Source organism: Xenopus laevis, chromosome 8L, assembly GCF_017654675.1.
Source record: "Xenopus laevis strain J_2021 chromosome 8L, Xenopus_laevis_v10.1, whole genome shotgun sequence".
NCBI lineage: Eukaryota > Metazoa > Chordata > Amphibia > Anura > Pipidae > Xenopus > Xenopus laevis.
Genome location: NC_054385.1, coordinates 111,911,629 through 111,934,084, shown reverse-complemented (window position 1 = coordinate 111,934,084; position 22,456 = coordinate 111,911,629). Strand labels below are relative to the sequence as shown.

Below are 22,456 nucleotides of genomic sequence, written 5' to 3'. Positions count from 1 at the left end.
TACTGCAAAGTGTCTTTAATATTTAATATTATGCTTCAAATAATATAACACAATTAGAAAAAGAGAGCTCCAGTTTCCTGTGTCCCATGCTAAAATGTCTGAATTAGAGGCACAAGGTATTGCAGGGATCATAGGCACCTGGAAGTGCATTTTGCTCTCACCAGTTTCTGACATGGTATTAGATCCCAGTTATAAAAGGTTCATATTTCAGTAGCACAGGTGCTGGCCTCAGAAGAGAAGGGAATGCTCCTCCTGTGTCTAGAGTGCAGGAGTACAAGGTAAACGTCCCCTTCCGAACCAGTTAAGTAGCTAGCTGAAGATAACTCTACTTCAATATGAAGCAGGCAGTCACCACTTCAGTGGGTGCATAATTGAACTGTGGGAAGGAGCATAAGTGCTCTGCAATATGATAGTGGTTTTACAAGAGGTCACGTGGCAATGTAGCCATTCAAGTCTTTTGAAAAAATCCATTGCAAGAGCTGTCCATTATGGAGCACATTATAACAATTCAAGGAAATCTGTGAAACATCCATTCAACGGAGCTGTGATAAATATCCATCCAGATCCTGGGGGGAACCAAGAAGTTGAATATAATTAAACATTTAAAAAATAAACACATGCAAGTGCACTTACATATAAACAAGCTATGCAGTATTGCAGACTAATATCATTGGCAGTACCACAACATTAGCAGCAACTAAGTTTAAACTCATCCATGTAAATCACCACTAGTATAAACACCCAATGATCATTATCTGGGCCCCTTGCGGAGCACAGAGCATATATAGACCTTTAAGCTACATACAGTCAGGCTCTCTTTTTCCTTAAAATTCAGACAAACTGTATCTAAAATGTTAATGTCACATAACCTTAAATTACAAGGCAAATAAAGGGAGAACTAAACCCCCCTAGTAACAAAAGAATCCTTAACTGCCTGCCTTTGAGCCCCTCCCCTTTCCCTCCCTGCACTGTGTATTAGTCAAAAAGGTCCCCCTGAAAAAGCACCTGACCCTTAAAAGCAGAGTAGAGCAACGGAGTTCCCGGGCACCATCTTCTGAGCGTTCGAAATTTATTCGGGTTTCATCGCCGACACTAAGCCTGCGGGAGCATGCGCAGTTGAAGCAGATTCATGACTAGTGCATGCTCTCGCAGGTTTCATGTCTGTGAAGAGACCCAAAACAATGTGAAAGGGCAGAAGATGGTGCAGGGGAGCTCCGCTACGCTGCATTTAGGGTCAGCTTTTTTTTTCAGGGACACCTTTTTGCACTGTGCAGGGAGGGAGAGGGGCGATGGCAGGCATTTAAATGGTGGCTTTTTTTACTAGGAGGGGTTTAGTTCTCCTTTAAGAAGTCACTTCTATTTACACTGCAACTTTGTCACTTGTGCTCAATTTTGTATATGGATTCAGTGCATTCCTATTATCGACCCCCGGCATATTCAATTGTCCAACATGTGTGCTGCGGCCTGAGCTGCGCATGGGAGTGTAAATGGTGGGAAATCATTGGCAGACAATCCCTGAGATGTCACGAATATCTCTGCCAAAGGACAGAAAATTACAAACTGCTACAAGGAACAATGTGGCGTTGAGGTGTATTTGTCTTCTCTGTTGTCTTTCACATGTTCATAGACCGTATTTATACTACCAAATATTCAGAGAGGGGGGTTAAATGAGAATTAAACAAACTTATCAGAAGCCCTTTGCTTGTTATATTTCCATTAGTCAACACCACTCCCCTTGCTGCAGCATCTTATTTCTACAGTCTATAGAGCTGAATGCAGCACAGTGGTTAGAATACTGATATGTTCAGGGGTAATGAACAATCTTAAACGGATCCCGTGATCAGAAAACATGTTTTTTTCAAAACGGATCAGTTAATAGTGCTACTCCAGCAGACTTCTGCACTGAAATCCATTTCTCAAAAGAGCAAACAGATTTTTTTATATTCATTTTTGAAATCTGACATGGGGCTAGACATTTTGTCAATTTCCCAGCTGCCCCTGGTCATGTGACTTGTGCCTGCACTTTAGGAGAGAAATGCTTTTTGGCAGGCTGCTGTTTTTCCTTCTCAATGTAACTGAATGTGTCTCATTGGGAAATGGGTTTTTACTATTGAGTGACGTTCTTAGATCTACCAGGCAGCTGTTATCTTGTGTTAGGGAGCTGCTATCTGGTTACCTTCCCATTGTTCTTTTGTTTGGCTGCTGGGGGGGAAAGGGAGGGGGGATGATATCACCTCCAACTTTAAGTACAGCAGTAAAGAGTGATTGAAGTTTATCAGAGCACAAATCACATGACTTCGGACAACTGGGAAATTGACAATATGTCTAGCCCCATGTCAGATTTCAAAATTGAATATGAAAAAATCTGTTTGCTCTTTTGAGAAATGGATTTCAGTGCAGAATTCTGCTGGAGCAGCACATGAACTGATTCATTTTTAAAAAAAAAATTTTTTTCCCATGACAGTATCCCTTTAAAAGGAAACAATAATCACACAAAAATATGAACAATTTGTATTTTGTCACTGCTTGACTACAGAAGCAGAACTGCATCACTATCACAGAAATGTGTTATGGCCATGCCACGGCACATTCATTCAGCTGTAACCCAGTTCTAAAAAGCTATAGTTACCTTGGCTATGTTGCCTGTATAGCCTGGGACTGATGTCAGGTGATTCTCATGCTGCCACATTCCACTTAATTGGCATTTTAAAACCAGGATGTTTCTTTAAAATAAAATTTAAAATATCTCATTAACAAAAAGTTACATAAAATAGTTTCAAAGCTTCATAGTTTGATTTTAAGATAATATACTGCTGTGACAACAAATCGGCTGACTGACAAAAAAGTAAGAATGAAAAGGAAATTGATTCCCAGCAGCTTAGTGAAAATCTGCAGTTTTATAGTTTTTTCTTTAAGGAAAGGCTGACAAACATAACTCTGAAGGGCACGCAGAATACACAGAAGTGGTTGTTCTTGTGGGATCTTATGGATAAATAATAGTACATAGCTTTTCAGAAGCCTTTATCATCTTCAATATAAAATGTTAAAGTAAGAATAGCACGTTGATACTTACTCATCTGACGAATTTTCAGAATTCAGAGATAACGGAGTCCACCATCTTTTCACAACCGCCTGGAGCCAGTTAAGCCCAACTATCACATATCTGCATAATTATATGTAGAACCAGATATTTATATTTTAACACAGCATTATTAACCAGAAAACCCCAAACTCTTTTACAGATCTCAGACTACCAAGTTACACATGGCAATTAGTCTGTGACTCCAAAACGTCTCATAAAAGTTTTAATGCCAAAACACGAGGAATGGTCATGAATCATGGGTGTTACACTATTACAAGGATGGGCTACAAGAAGCCCTCTTAAGATTTTTTAGCTAAAATTCCCACTTATCAACATATGGAGTGAATTAAGTACCCACGCCTGTGCCTGGAAGGAAGAATACAAAGGACTAAAATGAACACAATGCAACTTACTCTTCAAATTTACTTTTAAGCAGAGATTTAACTTGTGGTAAAAGGTCCACACAGCAGCCAACTGTAATGGAAGCTTTGTCTTCTTGTAGACTACAAGAAAAAAAAATAGTTTGAGTGAGTAACCGCATATTTAAAATTTCACATCCTTAATATAGTCTTGTGCTGAATGGAGTATTCTGGTCAGAAATACGCTCTTCTTTGGCAACCAAAATTCCTTATCTTTTGCCTAGGGAATGTATCCTAGGGATTTACAGAGGCCATAACTAATCCTCCTGCAATACTCAACTGTATCAGGAAGTTACTCTTTCTGGCATGAATATATAATGCTCTCCCCATTCTCCCAAATGTACAAAACCCTTGGATGATAAGGCACCTGGTAAACAAGACCCAGCAAAGTTAACTAAAGGTGGAGTAATTTGTTGCCACTCAATCTTTCCAACTTAATCCATACATGTAAACCATACTGATGTTTATGCTGTGAGCACTGGCAGGGAGGCACTTTTTTTTTTTAATCTCCACCTTACTTGCTTCTGTTTCTTTATGATTTCTTTTCACAGCCCTAATTCACAATTTCTAATTTTTTAAAATACAAAAATAAATAGCATACAATTCGTACCTGTTTGTAAGGACTGGTAGACAATCTACAAACACCCCTAAGTCTTGCATTCTGCAGAAAGAGAAAAACACAGAAAAAATGATCAGGGAAGAATCCTCAACATCACTATAGGGTTTTTAACTTTCATTCTCCTTCAACTACTCTGAGCATCATAAGGAATTCAACCCCCACAGTTTGGGAAAGTATGGTTTAGATATGCTCACAGGCTTACTTACAAGTATAAGTGATTCTCTAATAAGGCCCAACAATACCCCCATCCTAATTGCAACAATATTCTGAAATTTCCCTGCAATTTTATGTCAGCAGGGTCATACTGTTGTTTAAAAGAACAGTAACACCAAAATATTTATTTTACAGAATCCACCTCTAAACTGGCATATTTTACTACCCTTTACATTTTTCAATTGCTTCACCCAGAAATACACTTTTCCTAAAAAGGGCAGTTGGGCATGCATAGCTGCGTGTTCTCACTGCTGCTCTGAACAGCTTGACAGCTGTCAGCTGTGTGCAGGGTAAATATTTGTTTGCAATGTGTCACAACCCTCCCCAGAAGACAGCTAGAACAACAGAAACACACATTTTCACTGCAGATGCTGCTTAGAAGTCTGAAATCCAAAGCTCCTATGACTTCCAGTTTAGAGCAGGAGCAAGCACAAAGAGGAATTTAGGCTTTCTGGAATAAGGAATTGCAGCAGAGAACAAATGTGCCGCCCCAAGCCCAGTATGAGGTGACAGATCAGACTGTTTGGCTTGTTGGATTGTTGGACCCTGGGGCAAAGCTGGAATGTGGGGAGGGGTGTATATGTGTGAAAAGATGCAAACATTTCTCCCTAATCCAAATTTCTGAAAGTGAGTTTTCCCCTAATTATTAAGACTGCAGTTATCAATATTAACCAATGAAAAATTTATTTTGACCTGCCTCGTACAGAGAGAAAACCTCTTATTGGTCGCCAAGTCACTGTACCTTTTACAATTTGCACAGTGTTAATAAAAGAAGCATTTGAGTCGTTAAAAAAAAACAGAGAGGTACAAAAATGCAACAGTTAGGCTCTCTATCTAAATGTCACAGTTTGATTCACAGAACGTATTGTTACTCGTGTGTAGATTTTAGAGGAGGGGCTGAAAATCTTCTGCAGCTGAGACAGGCTTCAATTTAGTTTGTATTCCCAGAGGCCATTAAGTCAGAACATATAAGCAGCAGTCAGTAAATATTAACTTTATTCAAGCAACAAAGGAATACCTGACTAAGTATGCAACAAGCTCGTTTATGCTGCGTTTCCTCCAGAAGGTAAGAGCTACGTTTAGCCTGAGTTTCCTGCTAAAAAGAACTTGCTCCATTGTCTCGTGGTCTTTAGAAACCTAAAACAGATAAAAAAAATAGTACATTTAAAATTTTTAGACAGGTAATTTCCTAGAAACAAATATTTTTTTTCAACTTATATCACATGATATTCAAAGGTGTTGCAGGTTATGGCAGTTTAACTTGCAAGCAGGATTATCCACTAAAGAATGTGTAAATTCTCTGGCACTACAGATTACTCACCACCAGGTGATCTGCAATTCTCACCAGAACTGCCAGGGTACAATGACGAACGAAACCAGAAATAAAATCTAATTCCTTCTATTGTGACTACATGGGCTTCTGTATCAGACTTCCGGTTTTCAGCATAAACCGCCAGGGCTAGGGCTTGAGCATGCTCAGTTTGCTCCTTTCTCTCCCTCTCTCCTCCTCTCCCTACTGTAATCTGAGCCCAGAGCTATGAGTGAGCAGGGAGAGACTAAGGCAGGAAGTGATATCACACCAAGCTAATATGGTAGCTGTTTACTCGGGTATGGTAAAGCATTCTGCAGAATAAATATAGTTTTTTAGCTTGCACTATTGTGGCTAATCTTTTGGCAATAAACTGCTTTGGTAGCTTTCTTTCTCTATTAAAAAATACAGTTGTAAAGAGATTTGGGAGTGGAGGAAGGAGGGTGCTAAAGCTTGGGGATGTGACTTAATATCTCTGCATGTTTACAATCAAATCACTGCAGAAGCACTTACAATTCTTTGTTTTTGTGACCTGCACCTATAGAAGGTGTTCAATTCTCTCAACAAGAAAGCAAATATTAGTGAATTGCCCTTAAATGTGAGCAAGAACTCCCACTTCTTTACAAAAGCCATATAGGAAGACTGGTTATCCAATGAAATCAGGCATAGGGGCCCATTTACTTAGTTCGAGTGAAGGAACAGAATGAAAAAAAAATTTGAATTTGAATGTTTTTTTTGGCTACTTCGACCATCAAATGGGCTACTTCGACTCAAACGATTCGAACTAAAAATCGTTCAACTATTCGACCATTCGATAGTCGAAGTACTGTCTCTTTAAAAAAAAAACTTCGACCCCCTAGTTCGCCACCTAAAACCTACCGAAGTCAATGTTAGCCTATGGGGAAGGTCCCCATAGGCTTTCTAAGCTTTTTTGGGTCGAAGAAAAATCGTTCGATCAATGAATTAAAATCCTTCGAATCGAACGATTTTTCGTTCGATCAAACAAATTGCAGTAAATCCTTCGACTTGATATTCGAAGTCGAAGGATTTCCATTCGGCAGTCGAATATCGAGGGTTAATTAACCCTAGATATTCGACCATAAGTAAATTTGCCCCATAGTCTGTGACTACAAGACACACACAAACATACAAAAAGCTGAAGAGCAAGCAAAAGTGTTTTCCAGCAAACAAAAAGTAAAAATTAAGAAGACAATTAGCTCTCCTCAATCCCAGTACAGTACATAGCATTCACGTTCCACACATCGGCATATGTTAAATACAGAGGGGAAAAAAAACTCTTAACGTGTGTGACTTGGACCAGAATACATTGATCTCTTATGTATATCAATCAGAAGTCATACCTCTGCAAAGAAACTACTGTACTTGTTGGAAGGGCCTTCAGTATGGGAGTCACTGGAGTTGAAGCTGCGGCGGTCATTGTGAAGCTTATCGTGCAGGTTTCCTGCTGCTAGCTCATTTTCTTTATTTGCCATGTTACAGCCCCAAGCTTTTGGGAGCTGCTTCTTTTTGTATGTGGGACTCAGGGTTTGATACTGAGCTTTCCTCTTGCAGTACACCACTTTGAAAAGGTTTTCGTTGGAGTGTAAAGACTGTTCGATCTGCGTTCTGCAACAAAAAAAAAAAGATACAAGTTATTTTATTAAAGCACATCATGTTCCTGATGTTCCTTAATATTATGGTGATAAAAAAAAGTGGAATAGAAAAAGATACAAAAAGAGATAGCCAATAGACGGGGATACTGCAAGGAAAAACATAACAAAATGCAGTGTAACATGTTGGCAATGTATAAATGTGTTAATAACATGGAGTCCATAACTCCTCCCAGAAATGCCATTGCTCATGAGACAACCCAATAGCCATGCAAGTGCTGGAATAGAACAAACTTCAGGGCAAGGTCACACGTGGTGTTTTTACGTTACGTTTTTAAAAATGTGTGGTCGAGCATAAATCTGCCAATGAAACGCATGATATGTAGTTTTCTTTTCCCAACATGCATTTTTGTTTTTTCTTATTCCCTAAAATTTTATTCAAGTTTTGCAAAAAAAAAAAGCAGAGTGCAAAACAGTTTACATGCAGAATGTAGCCGTACTGCTTGTCAATACGCAATGTAATTACGTCACCGGCTTAATATGCCATAAAAACATATATGCGTCATTTATCTCGCAAGAATTTGCAGCTATATTTAAAATACGCTGCGTATTTACGTAAAGTGTAGTTTCAAACATGCAGCTCCCATAGAGTCTATTGATTTGGTAATTTTTTGGCTATTGGAGTTTCTGCTGAAAAACACCAGTACCGGCGTCCCGTGGCAGACTCTGGCTTGCAAGTGCCCTGTAAGAATTGACATAGTGCGCATTGAATTAGTTTCAGTGGTAGTACATTTTATGTGTATTTACGCCCGACCGAGCTTTTTTAAAAACGCAACGTAAAAACACCACGTCTGGCCTTGTCCTTAGACCTAAATCATCATTCTGCTACAGTGATAACCTGACACCACACTCAATTGTTTATCCCGATATATAAGGATGTGTGAACAAGGAGATAAGGTGACAAGTTGGCATGTTTGCTGTAGGAGCTAATGGCTACCCAGAAGCCTGTGCAACCAGACCAATATGCAGAACAAATCTAAAGAACAAATCACGTTATTATACTAAAGAAAATAATGTGCAAGATAAAGTAGGAGCTGCCTCTCTGTGTTATAGACAAATGGCTTGTATATATTTTTATCGGTGTATATGAATTTTTATTTTATTTTTTATATCAGCTTATTCGTTCCATTCGTTCAGCATTTACCTAGGCAAATATACAGGCTTTGAAGCAGGGGTGCGAAGAAAGCACAACCATCAAGCAGTTCACCACTAAATCTCCACTACTGTGTATGAATTGTCATTATACTCAAAATCTGGTCAGCTCCAAAGTTTCCTCATGAGGCAACTTCGGGCGACTTTGGAAATCGAAGTGCCGCAAGTGCATTTTTTCATTTTAGCAGGCGGAAGGCAGTTCTGCCCGTGTGCTAAAACCCTAAGAGAGTGCCCCCCAGGAGCTTTTTACCCACACTGATATCCTATTATTAGCTTCAACTATATTTAACTTTTCATCCATTCGGAATTCCCCCTCCACTCTGTCTGTAGCTATAAGCTACAACATTTCAGCTGCTACTTCACACACTTTAGAAAGCTATAATACTACTTCTTACAGTATTTACTGTTTATACCAAAACATTACAAGGCTGCTGTACTTGCCGGGTTATACAGCAGCTCTCTGCCAGATGAAGAGCAAATAGTTGTTTTAAGAGCTGGACATAACTACTATCAAAGTTTGTTTCCTCAAACAACTGCTTTTAGAGTTCCACAAACACTGAGAATTATCCAAATACAGCAGTTGGGAAGTTTCTACATTAAAAATGATGCTCATTTGCTGCTCTGAAATACAGATTACAAGCAGAGGCACCAAGTAAGGGTGTCTGTTAAACAGGCATACATGTATGAAATTACCCTGTAGGCAAGCACAATAGGAAATAAGAACTAAGGAGCCAGGGTGAGCAGGATATCGGTTTCCTGATAAGGAAGGAAAGCCTATAAAAATATATACAATAACATACATACACACACCAATTAGCTTACCTGTTTCTGTCAGAAACCAACTCTTCTTGTGAAATGTTATTTCCCTGTTAAAAAGAAGAGACAACAGTAGTGTTACAAAAATATTCTTTGTAGGCAAGAACTTGACATTTTATTGACATTTTATTCAGGTATTGTATAAGCCAGGAGGTCAGTTCTACAGCAATTGGGCTTGTATCAGTTCTGCCCTATGTAAATATTGGTATGCAACTCCATAAAGAAAAATGCAACTTAAGCTGGCCATAGACTCAAAGATCCGCTCGTTTGGCGACATCGCTCCCCGATATGCCACCAACGGCATGGCTATAATCGGGGGTAATTCGAACGTTCGGCCGTACGTTCGAACAATCGAATTACGATACGCCAAGGTTCTCCGACAGGTAAAAATCAAACCTTCCCGATCGACATCGTGGCCAGATATAGATCGGGAAGACCCGTCGGAAGCCCCCATACACATACAGATCAGCTGTCAAATTGGTCTAAATGACCGATATCTTTATCTGCCCGTGTAGAAGAATTAAACTGTTCCTTACTGTAAGGCAGTGATGCCAAACCTATGTTCCTCTGGCTGCACTACAATGCAGTTATAGTTGAGCATTCTTGTTGTAGGATCTAATGTAGCTTCACAATTTATATCCTCAGATTTAGTAAATATTTATGTAATATGAACATAGAAGGATACATTTGCGGAACAGGTGAACTGAACTCTGTCAGTTTAATTAATTATATTGCTGAGTTTTTTGCGGCAGGCACTCACCTCCAAAATGTGCACCAACCTACTATCTATCTGCAGCTGTACTGTACCACTATCATACCCTAGACTTAAGCTCAGGCAGTATATTATTCAGGTATGGGACCTGTTATCCAGAATGCTTGAGACCTGGGGTCTTCCGGATAACGGATCTTTCGGTAATTTGAATCTCCATACCTACTAGTCTACTTGAAAATCATGTAAACTTTAAATAAACCCAATAGGCTGGTTGTTTTGCTTCCAATAAGGATTAATTATATCTTAGTTTGGATCAAGTACAAAAGGTATTATTTCATTATTACAGAGAAATAGGAAATGATTTTTAAAAACTTGGATTCAGACTTTAGATAAAATGGAGTATATTGGAGACGGCCATTCCATATTTCGGAGCTTTCTGGATAACAGTTTCCGGATAATAGATCCCATAGCTGTACTGCACATTCACAAGTTTAAGTCTGTGCTAGGAAGCCCAGGAAATACAGGGTGGCCATTTTACAAAAAGATCTCCAGGCCACGTATGTTTTCCCATTTACAAATTACTTTATTGCTGGTGGGAAACCATTTCGGGTAGATTTGTCACCCTTGAAGATTTAAACGTGGGTGACAAATCACTTCGGGTGCCAATAGCCTTAAAGGACAAGGAAAGTTAAACTAAAAAGAAGACTAGAAAAGTTGTACATTGTGTTTTGGTGTTTCTGAAGATTTTGATTGAATATTCTTCCTGCCAAGACCTCAACTTCTGAAAATCACTGCCTTTTCCCTATAACCTTATTTGCACTTAAGTTCTCCTGTACTGATATTCTGGTACAACAACATATGGCTCAGTGGCCCACAGGGTGTGGCCTAATATAACTAGGAGTGTGGGCTGGTGAGAAAAGCAAACCATGAAAAAAAAAAAAAAGGAAAGGAACAGCCTATTAAAGGAACAGTAATACTAAAAAATTTTATGTGACAAATCCACTCTAAAATGCTTCAAGAACAGCTCTATTCTGCATAAAGTGTATTATATTCAATGCTTTGTCCAAAAAAATATTAAATCTCTACTTCCGGATGTACACTGTAGAATGGCGAAAGGGCGATTGTGCAAAATTCGAGGTGCGGCGCTCCACATCTCTGCCTAGACTGCTGAACCGGAAGTTAGTTTTTGCTGCTGTACTGAGGATTTTACAGACCTCTGCAGGACTTCTGTGCTGCGAGTGGAGAAGGAATGTCCGCAGTGGTAATTTACTGGGTCCTGTGTGTTAAGATTTATGGCTGATCTACGTGCTACCTTTACCGTTTGCAGCACTGAACGAGCTAAAGCAATCTTAGGAATAACCGCTTTGGACGTTCCTTCTCCACTCGCAGCACTCACAGAAGTAAACTACACTGCGGACATTCCTTTCTTGCTTGCAGCACAGAAGTAAGTCCTGCAGAGGTCTGTAAAATCCTCAGTACAGCAGCAAGAACTAGCTTCCGGTTCAGCAGTCTAGGCAGAGATGTGGAGCGCCGCACCTCGAATTTTGCAGAATCACCCTTTCGCCATTCTACAGTGTACATCCAGAAGCAGAGATTTAATATGTTTTTTGGAGAAAACATTGAATATAAAAAACTTTATGCACAATAGAGCTGTTATTAAAGCAGTTTAGAGTGGATTTGTCACATAAAAATTTTTAGTGTTACTGTTCCTTTAAGTAACTTTCATCCTAGTCAGGGGCATGAAACACATGTGCACCTTTGTTAGTTAGCCATTTTTTCCCATTGGCCCAATTCTACTTAGCTGGTAGGGGCCACAGCTCAGGGACTGGTGGATTTATAAATTGGGGCCCACTGGAGGGGGGGAGGCTCAGCTAACTAAGGTGTTTAGAGCAAATGAATGTTTGTTCTGCAAGACATTCCTAGATACCCAACCTGGGATTAAGTGCTTATTTGCTCTACAAGAAACCTCCGTCACTTGGTAACTGAATCTTGCTATGAGCTAGGAGGGGCCTGGTTTGAGAGGCAATTTGATTTGCAGTACTAGATCTATCAATAATAGATAATAAAAGATACATAATGATCTGTAACATTGTAATGGTATCTGGAATAAATGCTGGAACACAAAGGGGGGGGTTTAAAACCCAAAGGGGGTTATTTATTAAATCTGAATTTCAAAAACTCAAAAAATTCAATTTTTTTTACTATAAAATCCAAATCTTTAGTGTACAAAAAAAAAATACATTTTTTGGAATTTATTAAACCCTGATGGTGTTCAACGTTCGAATAAAAAAAGTACTCCAAACTTAGACCTGCCAAGTTCATGTAGAAGTCGATGGGAAAAGTCCCAAAGATATCCTGATCTGCGCTGGGTTTCATGCAATGATCCGAAGATTTCCTGGTTTTCTGGCAGAAAAAATCGTACTATTCATTTTTTTACCATTTTGTTTCAGTTTTTTCCCTGCACAGGAAATTGTCAGAAAAATGTATTTATAAATAACGGGAAAAAAACAGTGAGGAGTAATTTTCAGAAAAAACTCGGATATTTCGGATTTTGATAAATAACCCCCCAAAGTGTCTGAAAACCACTACAGTAACATGTACATCGTGTTTTATACCCTCCCCTGGTAAAAGCAAAATTTCAATGGATCGACCAGCTAGTTCTCTACAAAGCAGGGAGCATTAGAAAGCCTCCATATTTTGCCTTCAGATTGTATAAAGGGCCATTGTTCTCTAGTATAAACAAGCAAAAGTTGAAAGTGTCTTTACCTCCTTCATATTCTGCTTTGCTGAAGGCGAGATCCTTTTCCTTGGGAAATCATTGGAAGAACTTTCATCTAGGTCCCTTTTCTTAGTATGGTGGGCTCCTGATGCCATAATCCCCAATGAAGCTGCAGCCAAGAGAAAAGATAAAATAACACGTCAAACACATGCACACTATAGTGGTGCTACACAGTATTACATGTAGAATATCCAATACTGGTTAAGGGGATTACAGACTATTCATGCAGTCGTACTACAACTAATATTACGTAATGTGTTTTAAAGGAGAAGTCAACCCTTTACTTTATACTTACCCATCGGCGCAGATTCTGGCATCGGAGTTCCACGCAGCCATCTTCCAGCGATTCGGCAATTTTTGTGAGTTGCGGCGCATGCACAGTTGTCACAAGCCGGCAAATTGCTTCACCTGCGCTAGGATGCCGATCTCCCACTCAGCTTGCCGAAAACCCGGAAGATGGCTGCGTGGAACTCCGATGTCAGAATCTGTGCCGAGGGTTAAGTATAAAGTATGGGGCATTTACCAAGGGGGGCAGTTAGACTGGGGGGAGGAGGGTCTACGTGGGGTGAGGGGTACAGGTTTTTTTCTTAAAGGGTTGAACTCTCCTTTAAGGTGTGCCGATAGAATTATTATAGGGCACACAATCATAGATAGTGAGTGAAGTTGAGGCACGAAGATATACAAATAAAAGGTAATTTAATTCATGAACAGTAACATGTAGCTGCGTGTCTACTGAGTAACATAAATGCAATCTGAGGTTACATCATTGTAGGCTGAAATCTAGTCAATATTTTGGGATTGGTCCCACGTTTATAAACCATACTCCCAGGCTTGAGACATGCTGGTACAATTAGTTATTTTCAAAGGGAACAACATCCTGAAAAGTACTGGTAATTTAATGGCAATAAATTCCTGACTAAATTAACTAACTTTTGCAAAAGAACGAGTTCGCAAACAACAAACAAAAGTAGGGCAGCAAGAAAACATGCCTATTTTATTATGCAATGGTCCTTTATATTAAAGGGATACGGTCATGGGAAAACATGTTTTTTTTTTTTTCAAAACACATCAGTTAATAGTGCTGCTCCAGCAGAATTCTTCACTAAAATCCATTTCTCAAAAGAGCAAACAATTTTTTTATATTCAATTTTGAAATCCGACATGGGTCTTTTCTTAGCAAAAAGGGACTGTGCACCCAAGTATACTGTATAATTCATATATTTAAATCACTAAGCTTGTAACAAGTCTTATACTAGTGGCTATAAATTGCGACCAATTGGTCATGAAAATACTGGGCCATCCCCTACTTCCCCCACAGGCTACTAGATCTAACCAGTTCTATGGGCAAGCCAGTTACCCTATTTCTGGGAACAGATCCCCTCTAAACACATTCTTAATCTCTTTTTACACCCTCTAGTATTATCAGTTCAACTATTTGTAGTACAAAACTGTTGGCATGGAAGTGTCTGCTAATCACTCATGCAATATTACGTGATTAGTAATGTAATTAAAGAAATTAAAAAAAATCACCTCCAAAATGTAATGAATCAGCAGCAGTTATTTGTGCCACAAATTAAATGCTTTGGGCAGACATTGAACTCTAGAAGGTGCACAATTATTTCTGAAGATCACCCAGAGGTAAAATATGCTACTGTTCTAGAACATCAACAAGAGACAGAACTCCAACACAACTTTAATTGCATCTGAAACCTTAAAGGGATGGTTAACTTTTCAAACGTTATAGAATGGCCAGCAGGTAAGCAATTTTTCAATTGGTCTTCATTATTTTTATTTTTTTATAGTTTTTAATTATTCTGCCTCTTTCCAGATTTCAAATGGGGGTCACTGATCCCATCTAAAAATAAATGCTGTGTAATACTACAAATGTATAGTTATTGCTTTTTATTACGCATCCTTCTTTTCAGGCCCTTTCCTATTCCAGTCTGGTATTCAAATCAATGCATGGTTGCTAGGGTAATTTGAACCCTAGCAACAGTTTTGCTGAAATGGCAAACTGGAGAGCTGCTGAATACAAAGCTTAAATAACTAAAACACGACAAATAATAAGAAATTAAAACCAATTACAAATTGTCTCAGAATGTCACTCTCTACACATCATACTCAAAGGGGAACAAACCCTTTAAGACAGTATTCTATAGCTGATTTTCTACACAGCAACAGGTTCAACTCAAGTTTGTGAGTGAATGTTCCTCTCACTGGAGGAGTCCCACTGGCAGAGAAGCAGAATTAACCAACCCACCTGCATCAAGAGCCTTACTGTGATATCTATTAGGAGTCATTCACAAAAGTCCCCTTAGACCAGTGATCCCAACCAGTAGCTCGTGAGTAACATGTTGCTCTCTAACCCCTTGGATGTTGCTCTCAGTGGCCTCAAAGCAGGAGCTTATTTTTGAATTCCAGGATTGGAGGCAAGTTTTAGTTGCATAAAAACCAGGTGCACTGCCAAACAGAGCCTCAACGTAGGTTGACAATCCACATAGGGGCTACCAAATGGCCACTCACAGCCCTTATTAGGCACCCTAAGAACATTTTTCATGCTAGTGTTGCTCCCCAACTCTGTTTACTTCTTAATGTTGCTCATGGATTCAAAAGTTTGGGGATCCCTGCCTTCGACAGTCTTCAGTTTGCCTATAAATTACTGTAGTTACAAATCTGTCTAATAGGGCAACATCTATGTGAAATCACTGTGGTGGGAAACATCAAGAACAAAGCACCCTGATATGGACCTTATGCGGTAATGCACTGATGAACTGAAAAGATATTACCTCCTAATTTAGGTGATAACTCATGCATTACTGTATATTTACCTTTATTAAGTAGACCCCTCAGTCTCTATTCTTTCCCATACAGCTTTCAACACACACATACAGGTATGGGATACCTTATCCAGAAACCCGTTCCAATAAGCTCCGAATTACAGAAATGCTGTCTGCCATTTTATACATATGATCCAAATTGTTAAAAATGATTTCCTTTTTCTCTGTAATAATAAAACAGTACCTTGTACTTGATCCTAACTATGATATAATTAATCCTTATTGGAAGCAGAACCGGCCTATTGGGTTTATTTTATGTTTACATGATTTTCTAGTAGATTTAAGCTATGACAATTCAAATTACGGAATGATCTGTTATCCAGAAAACCCCAGGTCCCAAGCATTCAAATACAACACTGTCTTTTCCTGTCAATAGTTACATTTTAAGGATGAATAATTTTACGGTTATTGTCCTAGACATGAGGAAATGAAGTTCTGCAGTTATAAAACGTAGAGGAAGTGTAATTAGCTCCTGATCAGAGAGTGTGTGTTTGTTTTCTTACATTGTAAGCTTCACTGGGACAGGGACTAATGGGAATGAAGTGTAATCTATATAAAATGCAGTGGAATATATGATGGGCTGAGCTGTCTATATAGATCAGTAAACTGGCATATACATATAATACCCAGCGCATCCAGTAATTCACAAAAGTAATGCCCATTGAAAAATATATAGTGAATAAAGTACGACTTATTGTAAAATATAAGGATATTATAAGTCACTGAGGAGTTCCAGGGAACTCCAAGGTTACTTCTAATATCCTCATTTTTTCCAACAAGGGGTACTTTATTTATTATAATACACAAGTTTTAGTGAGTCATGTGACAAAAATGACATCACTACTCACCGTTTATAAGGATATAATTGACAGGCTATTTATTGCTAATAATGATATACCAAGTCATCAACGTTACCTGCAAAGTTACAAGGCCAAGTGCCTCTATACAGGTCAAGGAACTCCAAGGCGAGTTCTAATCTCCTTGCATTTTACAAAAGGGGGCAGATTGTGTATTATAATAAACAATGAACACTGAGTTAAAACAAATGACATCACAACTTTTAACGGATGACATCACCAAGCACCGCTTATAAAGACTGATTTATAAGAAAAACACTAGCAGATATGGATGGCGCTTGTGTTCTGCTATATAAAGCATTATGTATGTGTTTATTAGATTATCTGCACCAGGGTTTGAAAAAAACCCTTGCGAGTTGCCAGGCAGAGTTGACTGGTATCTCAATGGTTATGACCAGGCCCGGACTGGCAATCTGTGGGTTCTGGCAAATGCCAGAGGGGCTGCTGTAAGGTGCTATAGACACTCACTATTTAGTGGGCTGGTGGAGGACTATTTGGGCCTCTGTGTACTTGGAATGCCAAGGTCTATTTTGACTCCCAGTCCACACCTGGTTATGAGAGCATTAGGATTCTCACAAGGTACCACCAGCAACTACAAACATTTAAGGGGAGAGGTGCTGCTTTAAACTACAAAAAAAAGTCAGAAAAAATGGCAAAGGATACTGGGAGCTGTAGTTTCTAAGTGCAGGGTGGAGTTATCAAGCTACAGTACAATAATCATGGCCTAGAGACACTGCACGGGAGTTGACGCCCACATCACTGAGCACAAAGTCCGGCTAATTGTGAGCGAGCAGATTCTTACCGGCTCATGGCCCCAAGGCGAGGGGAGCAGAGAAGCTCTTTGGCAGCGGGACACTGTCCTGTACAGCACGGCTTCCGGCTCCGGCAGCAAACTCACTTCTTCCTGACAGTAGGATGCGCCATTCAAACTGCCACGCGCAGCACGCCGGGAAAGCATGAACTGCTGCCAGACGCACCTCTGTGCCTAGCGCTCTGATTGGCTGCGGATGCGGGAAGCGCCTTACGTAAGACAAAGTGCCAACCTTTCAATGGCGACACCTGACCCGGCGCCATGCTATTAGGGTTGGCTGCTACTTTACTCTGTACAGTACTAGGAAGGGTGGTGCTGTAATAGTAAGGAGAAAGGGAAACATAATCCGTGAATGTTACATCAAGCCTTTAGAAAATATAAAGGGTGTGCAAATTAGTTAGCAACTAGATGCCGTTCGCCTTTGAAACACTTTTTTTCATTGGAATTGTTTTCAGTTCCGTTGTTTTCCGATTGTTCCCCAGAAATAAAGACTTTACTTTCCATGCCTTCATTTTTTTACCGTTTATTAAAAATCTAATTATAAAGTTGAATGTCCCTGTCTCTGGTGTTTCAATATGGCAGCTCAGTAATTCAGGTGCAGACTCTAAACATATAGTGGATACATTTCTCAGCAGCATCTCTGGAGTATTAGCAACTATTGTATCAATTCTAACAGCTGTTTGTAATGAAACTCAGAGATTCTGCTCAGCAGGGACACAGATAAGAAATGGATCAACAAAATGTATCAGTTTAAAATAGTTTACAGGGTCGGTGACCCCCTCCCTCCCAGCACTGCTTCAGGAGGTGAAAAATCTAACTTTATGCTCCAAGATTAGAAAAACATTCACACATAGAAAATAAAAAGTAACTGGAAAAGTATTTCTGGTGAACTTTCTGAAAACAACTAGGTTGCTCACTTTTAAATAGGGATGCACCCAATCCTTCTGCCCTGCCAAACCGAATCCTAATTTGCATTTGCAAATTAGGGAGGGAGAGAAATCGTGTGACTTTTTGTCACAAAACAAAGAAGTAAAAATGTTTTCCCCTTCCCACCCATAATTTGCATATGCAAATTAGGATTCAGATTTGTTTTGGTATTCGGGCGAATCTTTCACTAAGGATTCGGGGGTTCGGCCGAATCCAAAACAGTGGATTCAGTGCATTCCTACTTTTAAATTAACTTTTAGTATGATGCAAAGAGTGAGATTCTGAGACAGTTTGTTTAAATGCTTTTCATTTTTTATTATTTGTGGTTTTTGAGTTATTTAGCTTTTAATTCAGCAGCTCTTTAGTTTGCAGTTTAAGCGATCTGGTGGCTAGGGTCCAAATTCCCCTAGCAACCATGCATTGATTTGAATAAGAGACTGGAATATGAATAGGAGAGGACCCGAATAAAAAGTCGAGTAATAAAAAGTAGCAATAAGACCCCTTTAATAGCTATGGTACTACTTACAGGCCACCCAACCAACCTTTGATTAGGGCACTCTTTGACTCTTTTCGAGTTGATGATACAGATGTAGGAAAACCTTGATAGATCAATCATTCAGCCATAGTTCCGATAATATTTACTGGAGCAATTACATTTCCACCCCAACTAACACCTAATTGACCTTCAAACAATTTTTCTAAATATTCCCCGAATCAGACAGAGCCCCACAATTTGGGAACCAGTTAAGGTTCCCAGATAACTTGAAAATTCCACTTGAAAATTCAGGGACTGTAATAAATACACATTGCAGGGCTGCAGTGAATGCAGTTGATCGCAATCAGTGCAGCTCTTCTAGATGGATTTTCTAAACATGTCTCTGATTTTTCAAGTGCTCTGGTAACCCTTGAATTGCTTTACATAGACCATATATGGCAGCTCCTGCTGCAAAGGAGCTTGTAATCTGTTTCCTACACACACCAACACACGCTAGGGTCACTTTTATCAGCTAACCTGCTTGCATCTTGCATGGCCATTCTGCACCATTATTCTATCCTGTCTTTTTCTGAATCAGTAGAGAAGTAGATATTTTCTTTCTAAAATGTGATGAAAATCTCCACCATGTACAATGCTGGCTCGCTTCTAAAGGGACTGTTTGCTTTCTCAGTGAGATCTGCTACCTTGGTTAAAGTGTTTTATAATGACATCCAATGGTGTCCTTGTTATTTAATTACTATTTTCTGCTCTAGGAAGAAACTTCACTTTATCAAAGAGCATCATGGTGATGTGTTTTTAGGTCCCAACCCTTAGGTTAAGAAATCCCCAGATGCCTTTGGGATCTGTCCTAAGCAAGATGATTATATGTCTTCTAATTGTCCTGCTTTCCGCAAGACAATCCCAAACCACAGACCCCAAAATGAGCTGGATTTACTGGAAAGTGAACAGAGTTTGAGACCGATTTGGAGCACGGTTGAGGGGGACTAGGGGTGTGGCTTAAATTAATGCATTTAGTGGATTCCAATATTTGGATATAATATTATAAATATTACAGATTCATTAACATTTATGTCTTTATATCCGACAAGCACAAAAAAAAAGAGCCCTGTTCTTACTCCTTGTCAGTAGATATAAAATACAGGCATCAGTTGTGCACTGAACTCTGCACATCAGTTACATTAACAGGTGCCAGCAATAATGGCACCTCTAAAGGCCATACTTTATTGTGCTTTGTAAGATTTCCCTGAGAACTCGTGCAAGATGTGACCAAGACAAGTAACCATGTGCTATAATCTGGATGAACAAAATGTTGAAAAGCTGGTAATTAAAATGAGTTGCACATCCTGAATCACCAAAACATATTGCTCCTTAGTATGCCTGAGTGATGTTCAAGCAATGCTAATATGCAGTGATGGCAAGCATACTCACACCTGTTTAGCTAGTTCTGTCATTGCTTTATTACGCTGTTAAGGCGATGATGGCTCTTAAAGACAAGTTTAACCTGCACAATATAGGATGTGCTAACATGTACCATCCTGCCCAGAAACAACTGTGCTGCCACACACTAAGTGCACTTTTATTTACAATTTCTCTGCCTTTACTTTACCCAGACATTTTTTAACAAAGGTCTAAAACTTTGGGGTCACCAATTTGTTAATCATCCCCATTGATTACAACACTATCTGCTGTGAGAGGAGAAAATGAGGATATACGTAGCATGCCTATAGAAGATACAGTGCCATTTCTTTAGCCGACATGCTCTATACCCGTTTACAACAAAAATTAATATATTAAAGCTATACTGACAGGTTTCTAACTAATCCAGGATCTGACATCCTAGGGACAGCACTTTGTTGCAGTGGCGCATCTATCATACAGTAGGCCACCGTGCAACTACAGAGTGGCCCAGACTTAGTATAAATCCTCTATTCAACTTCCATACTCTCCCAACTATCGGTTCAAGTACAATCCTCATCTTCCCTCCAACCTCCACCAGTGGAGTCTAACACATGGGTGGGTGGGGGCAGGTCATAATGGGTAATGTGGGGTGGAGGGGGCACCTAAAATATTTTACAGGGGGAACTTAAGAAATTGTCAAAATCACTCTATTTTTAAAGGTACACAAGTCTCTAAATACTGACCCTACTCCAGTGATCCCCAACCAGTGAAATCTAGGCTTGGAGGCAAGTTTTGATTTAAAAAAATAGGTATACTGCCAAATAGTGCCTCCTGCAGGCTGCTAGTTCACATAGGGGCTACCAAATAGCTAATCACAATCTTTTTTGGCACCCCAGGAACGTTTTTCATGCTTGTGTTGCTCCCCAACTCTTTGAATGTGGCTCATGGGTAAAAAAGCTTGGGAAAGCTTCGGGAACCCCGCCCTATTTCATGTTTTCCTGTGACATTTTACTGTGACAGTATACTTTTAAGAAGGAGTCATGAATAACTAGCTCTCTGTACAGAAGATATACTGTCATATTTTAGCCAACAGAGGGCACTGTTACCTTGTTTTTGAAGAGTAATTATGGTTACTCCCTTACAAAATAGTATGACTGCAAGGGCCAGCCTAGGGCTAAATATCATCCTGTGCAAAATATAGAGTTATAGTTGCCAACAACTTGAAAAGCTGTGTACACAGAACAGTGGGCCTTTATTTGCCATCTGCTTGAAAGATGGTGCCATTTATTTATTATTAAAAATGTTATATTGTCAATTGTGTACTTCAGGGGGCCCATTTACTTAGCTCGAGTGAAGGAATAGAAGAAAAAATACTTCGAATTTCGAATGGTCGAATATTGCTACTTCGACCATCGAATTGGCTACTTCGACTACGACTTCGACTTTGAATCGAACGATTCAAACTAAAAATCGTTCGAATATTCGACCATTCGATAGTACTGTCTCTTTAAAAATACTTCGACCCCCTAGTTCGCCACCTAAAACCTACCGAGGCCAATGTTAGCCTATGGGGAAAGTCCCCATCGGCTTCCAAATAATTTTCTGATCGAAGGAAAATCCTTGGATCGATGGATTAAAATACTTCGATCGTTTGATCGTAGGAATAGCGCTAAATCCTTCGACTTCGATATTCAAAGTCAAAGGATTTACATTCAGCAGTCGAATATCGAGGGTTAATTAACCCTCAATATTCAACTCTATGTAAATCTGCCCCCAAGTGTTATAGACGATGCATTATATGATACCCTCTGCAACTACACATATGAAAATACCCCAAAGGGCTGCCCATGCAGATAACTAAGGTTCTGTATGAAGAAATACTTATACCAATAAGTTTTTACTGATTATTCATTAAACATGAAATTTAATTTACATATAAAAATGGGTATATATGGGTGTAAAGCTGCACTCTGACAGGGATTATCTTCCATGCCAGCATTTTTGGCTAATCAATTATTTCCCTTCTGACTGCCACATATGAAAAAAATATAAGTTAACTTTTAGTATGTTGTATAATGTCTTATTCCTAGCAACTTTGCATTTGGTCTTCATTGTTTATTTTTTATAGGTTTTTTTTTCATTATTTGCATTCCTCATCTTTCCAACTTTCAAATGGGGGTCACCGACCCTTGTAACCAAACCAAATAACTATTGCTTTGTAATACTACAATTTTATTGATATTGTTACTTTCTTATTCGTTATCTTTCTATTCAGTCCCTCTCCTATTTATATTCTAGTTGCTCATTGAAACCACTGTCTAGTCCCTAAGGTAAAAAAGACCGTAGCAACCAGATAGCT

The 22,456-nt window shown here is 39.2% G+C and overlaps 1 protein-coding gene across 1 annotated transcript; it reads right to left on the bottom strand.

Annotated features, from left to right (window-relative positions):
• katnbl1.L (katanin p80 subunit B-like 1 L homeolog) lies at positions 1-17,343 on the bottom strand (the record flags this gene model as incomplete). Its single annotated transcript, NM_001095820.1, is given in 10 exon segments — positions 1-566; positions 2,630-2,723; positions 3,074-3,163; positions 3,496-3,585; positions 4,112-4,162; positions 5,352-5,470; positions 7,004-7,268; positions 9,287-9,330; positions 12,759-12,880; positions 17,268-17,343. Coding segments are annotated over 9 exon segments (894 nt in total). The 3' UTR covers positions 1-533.
• Positions 17,344-22,456: the final 5,113 nt, after the last annotated feature.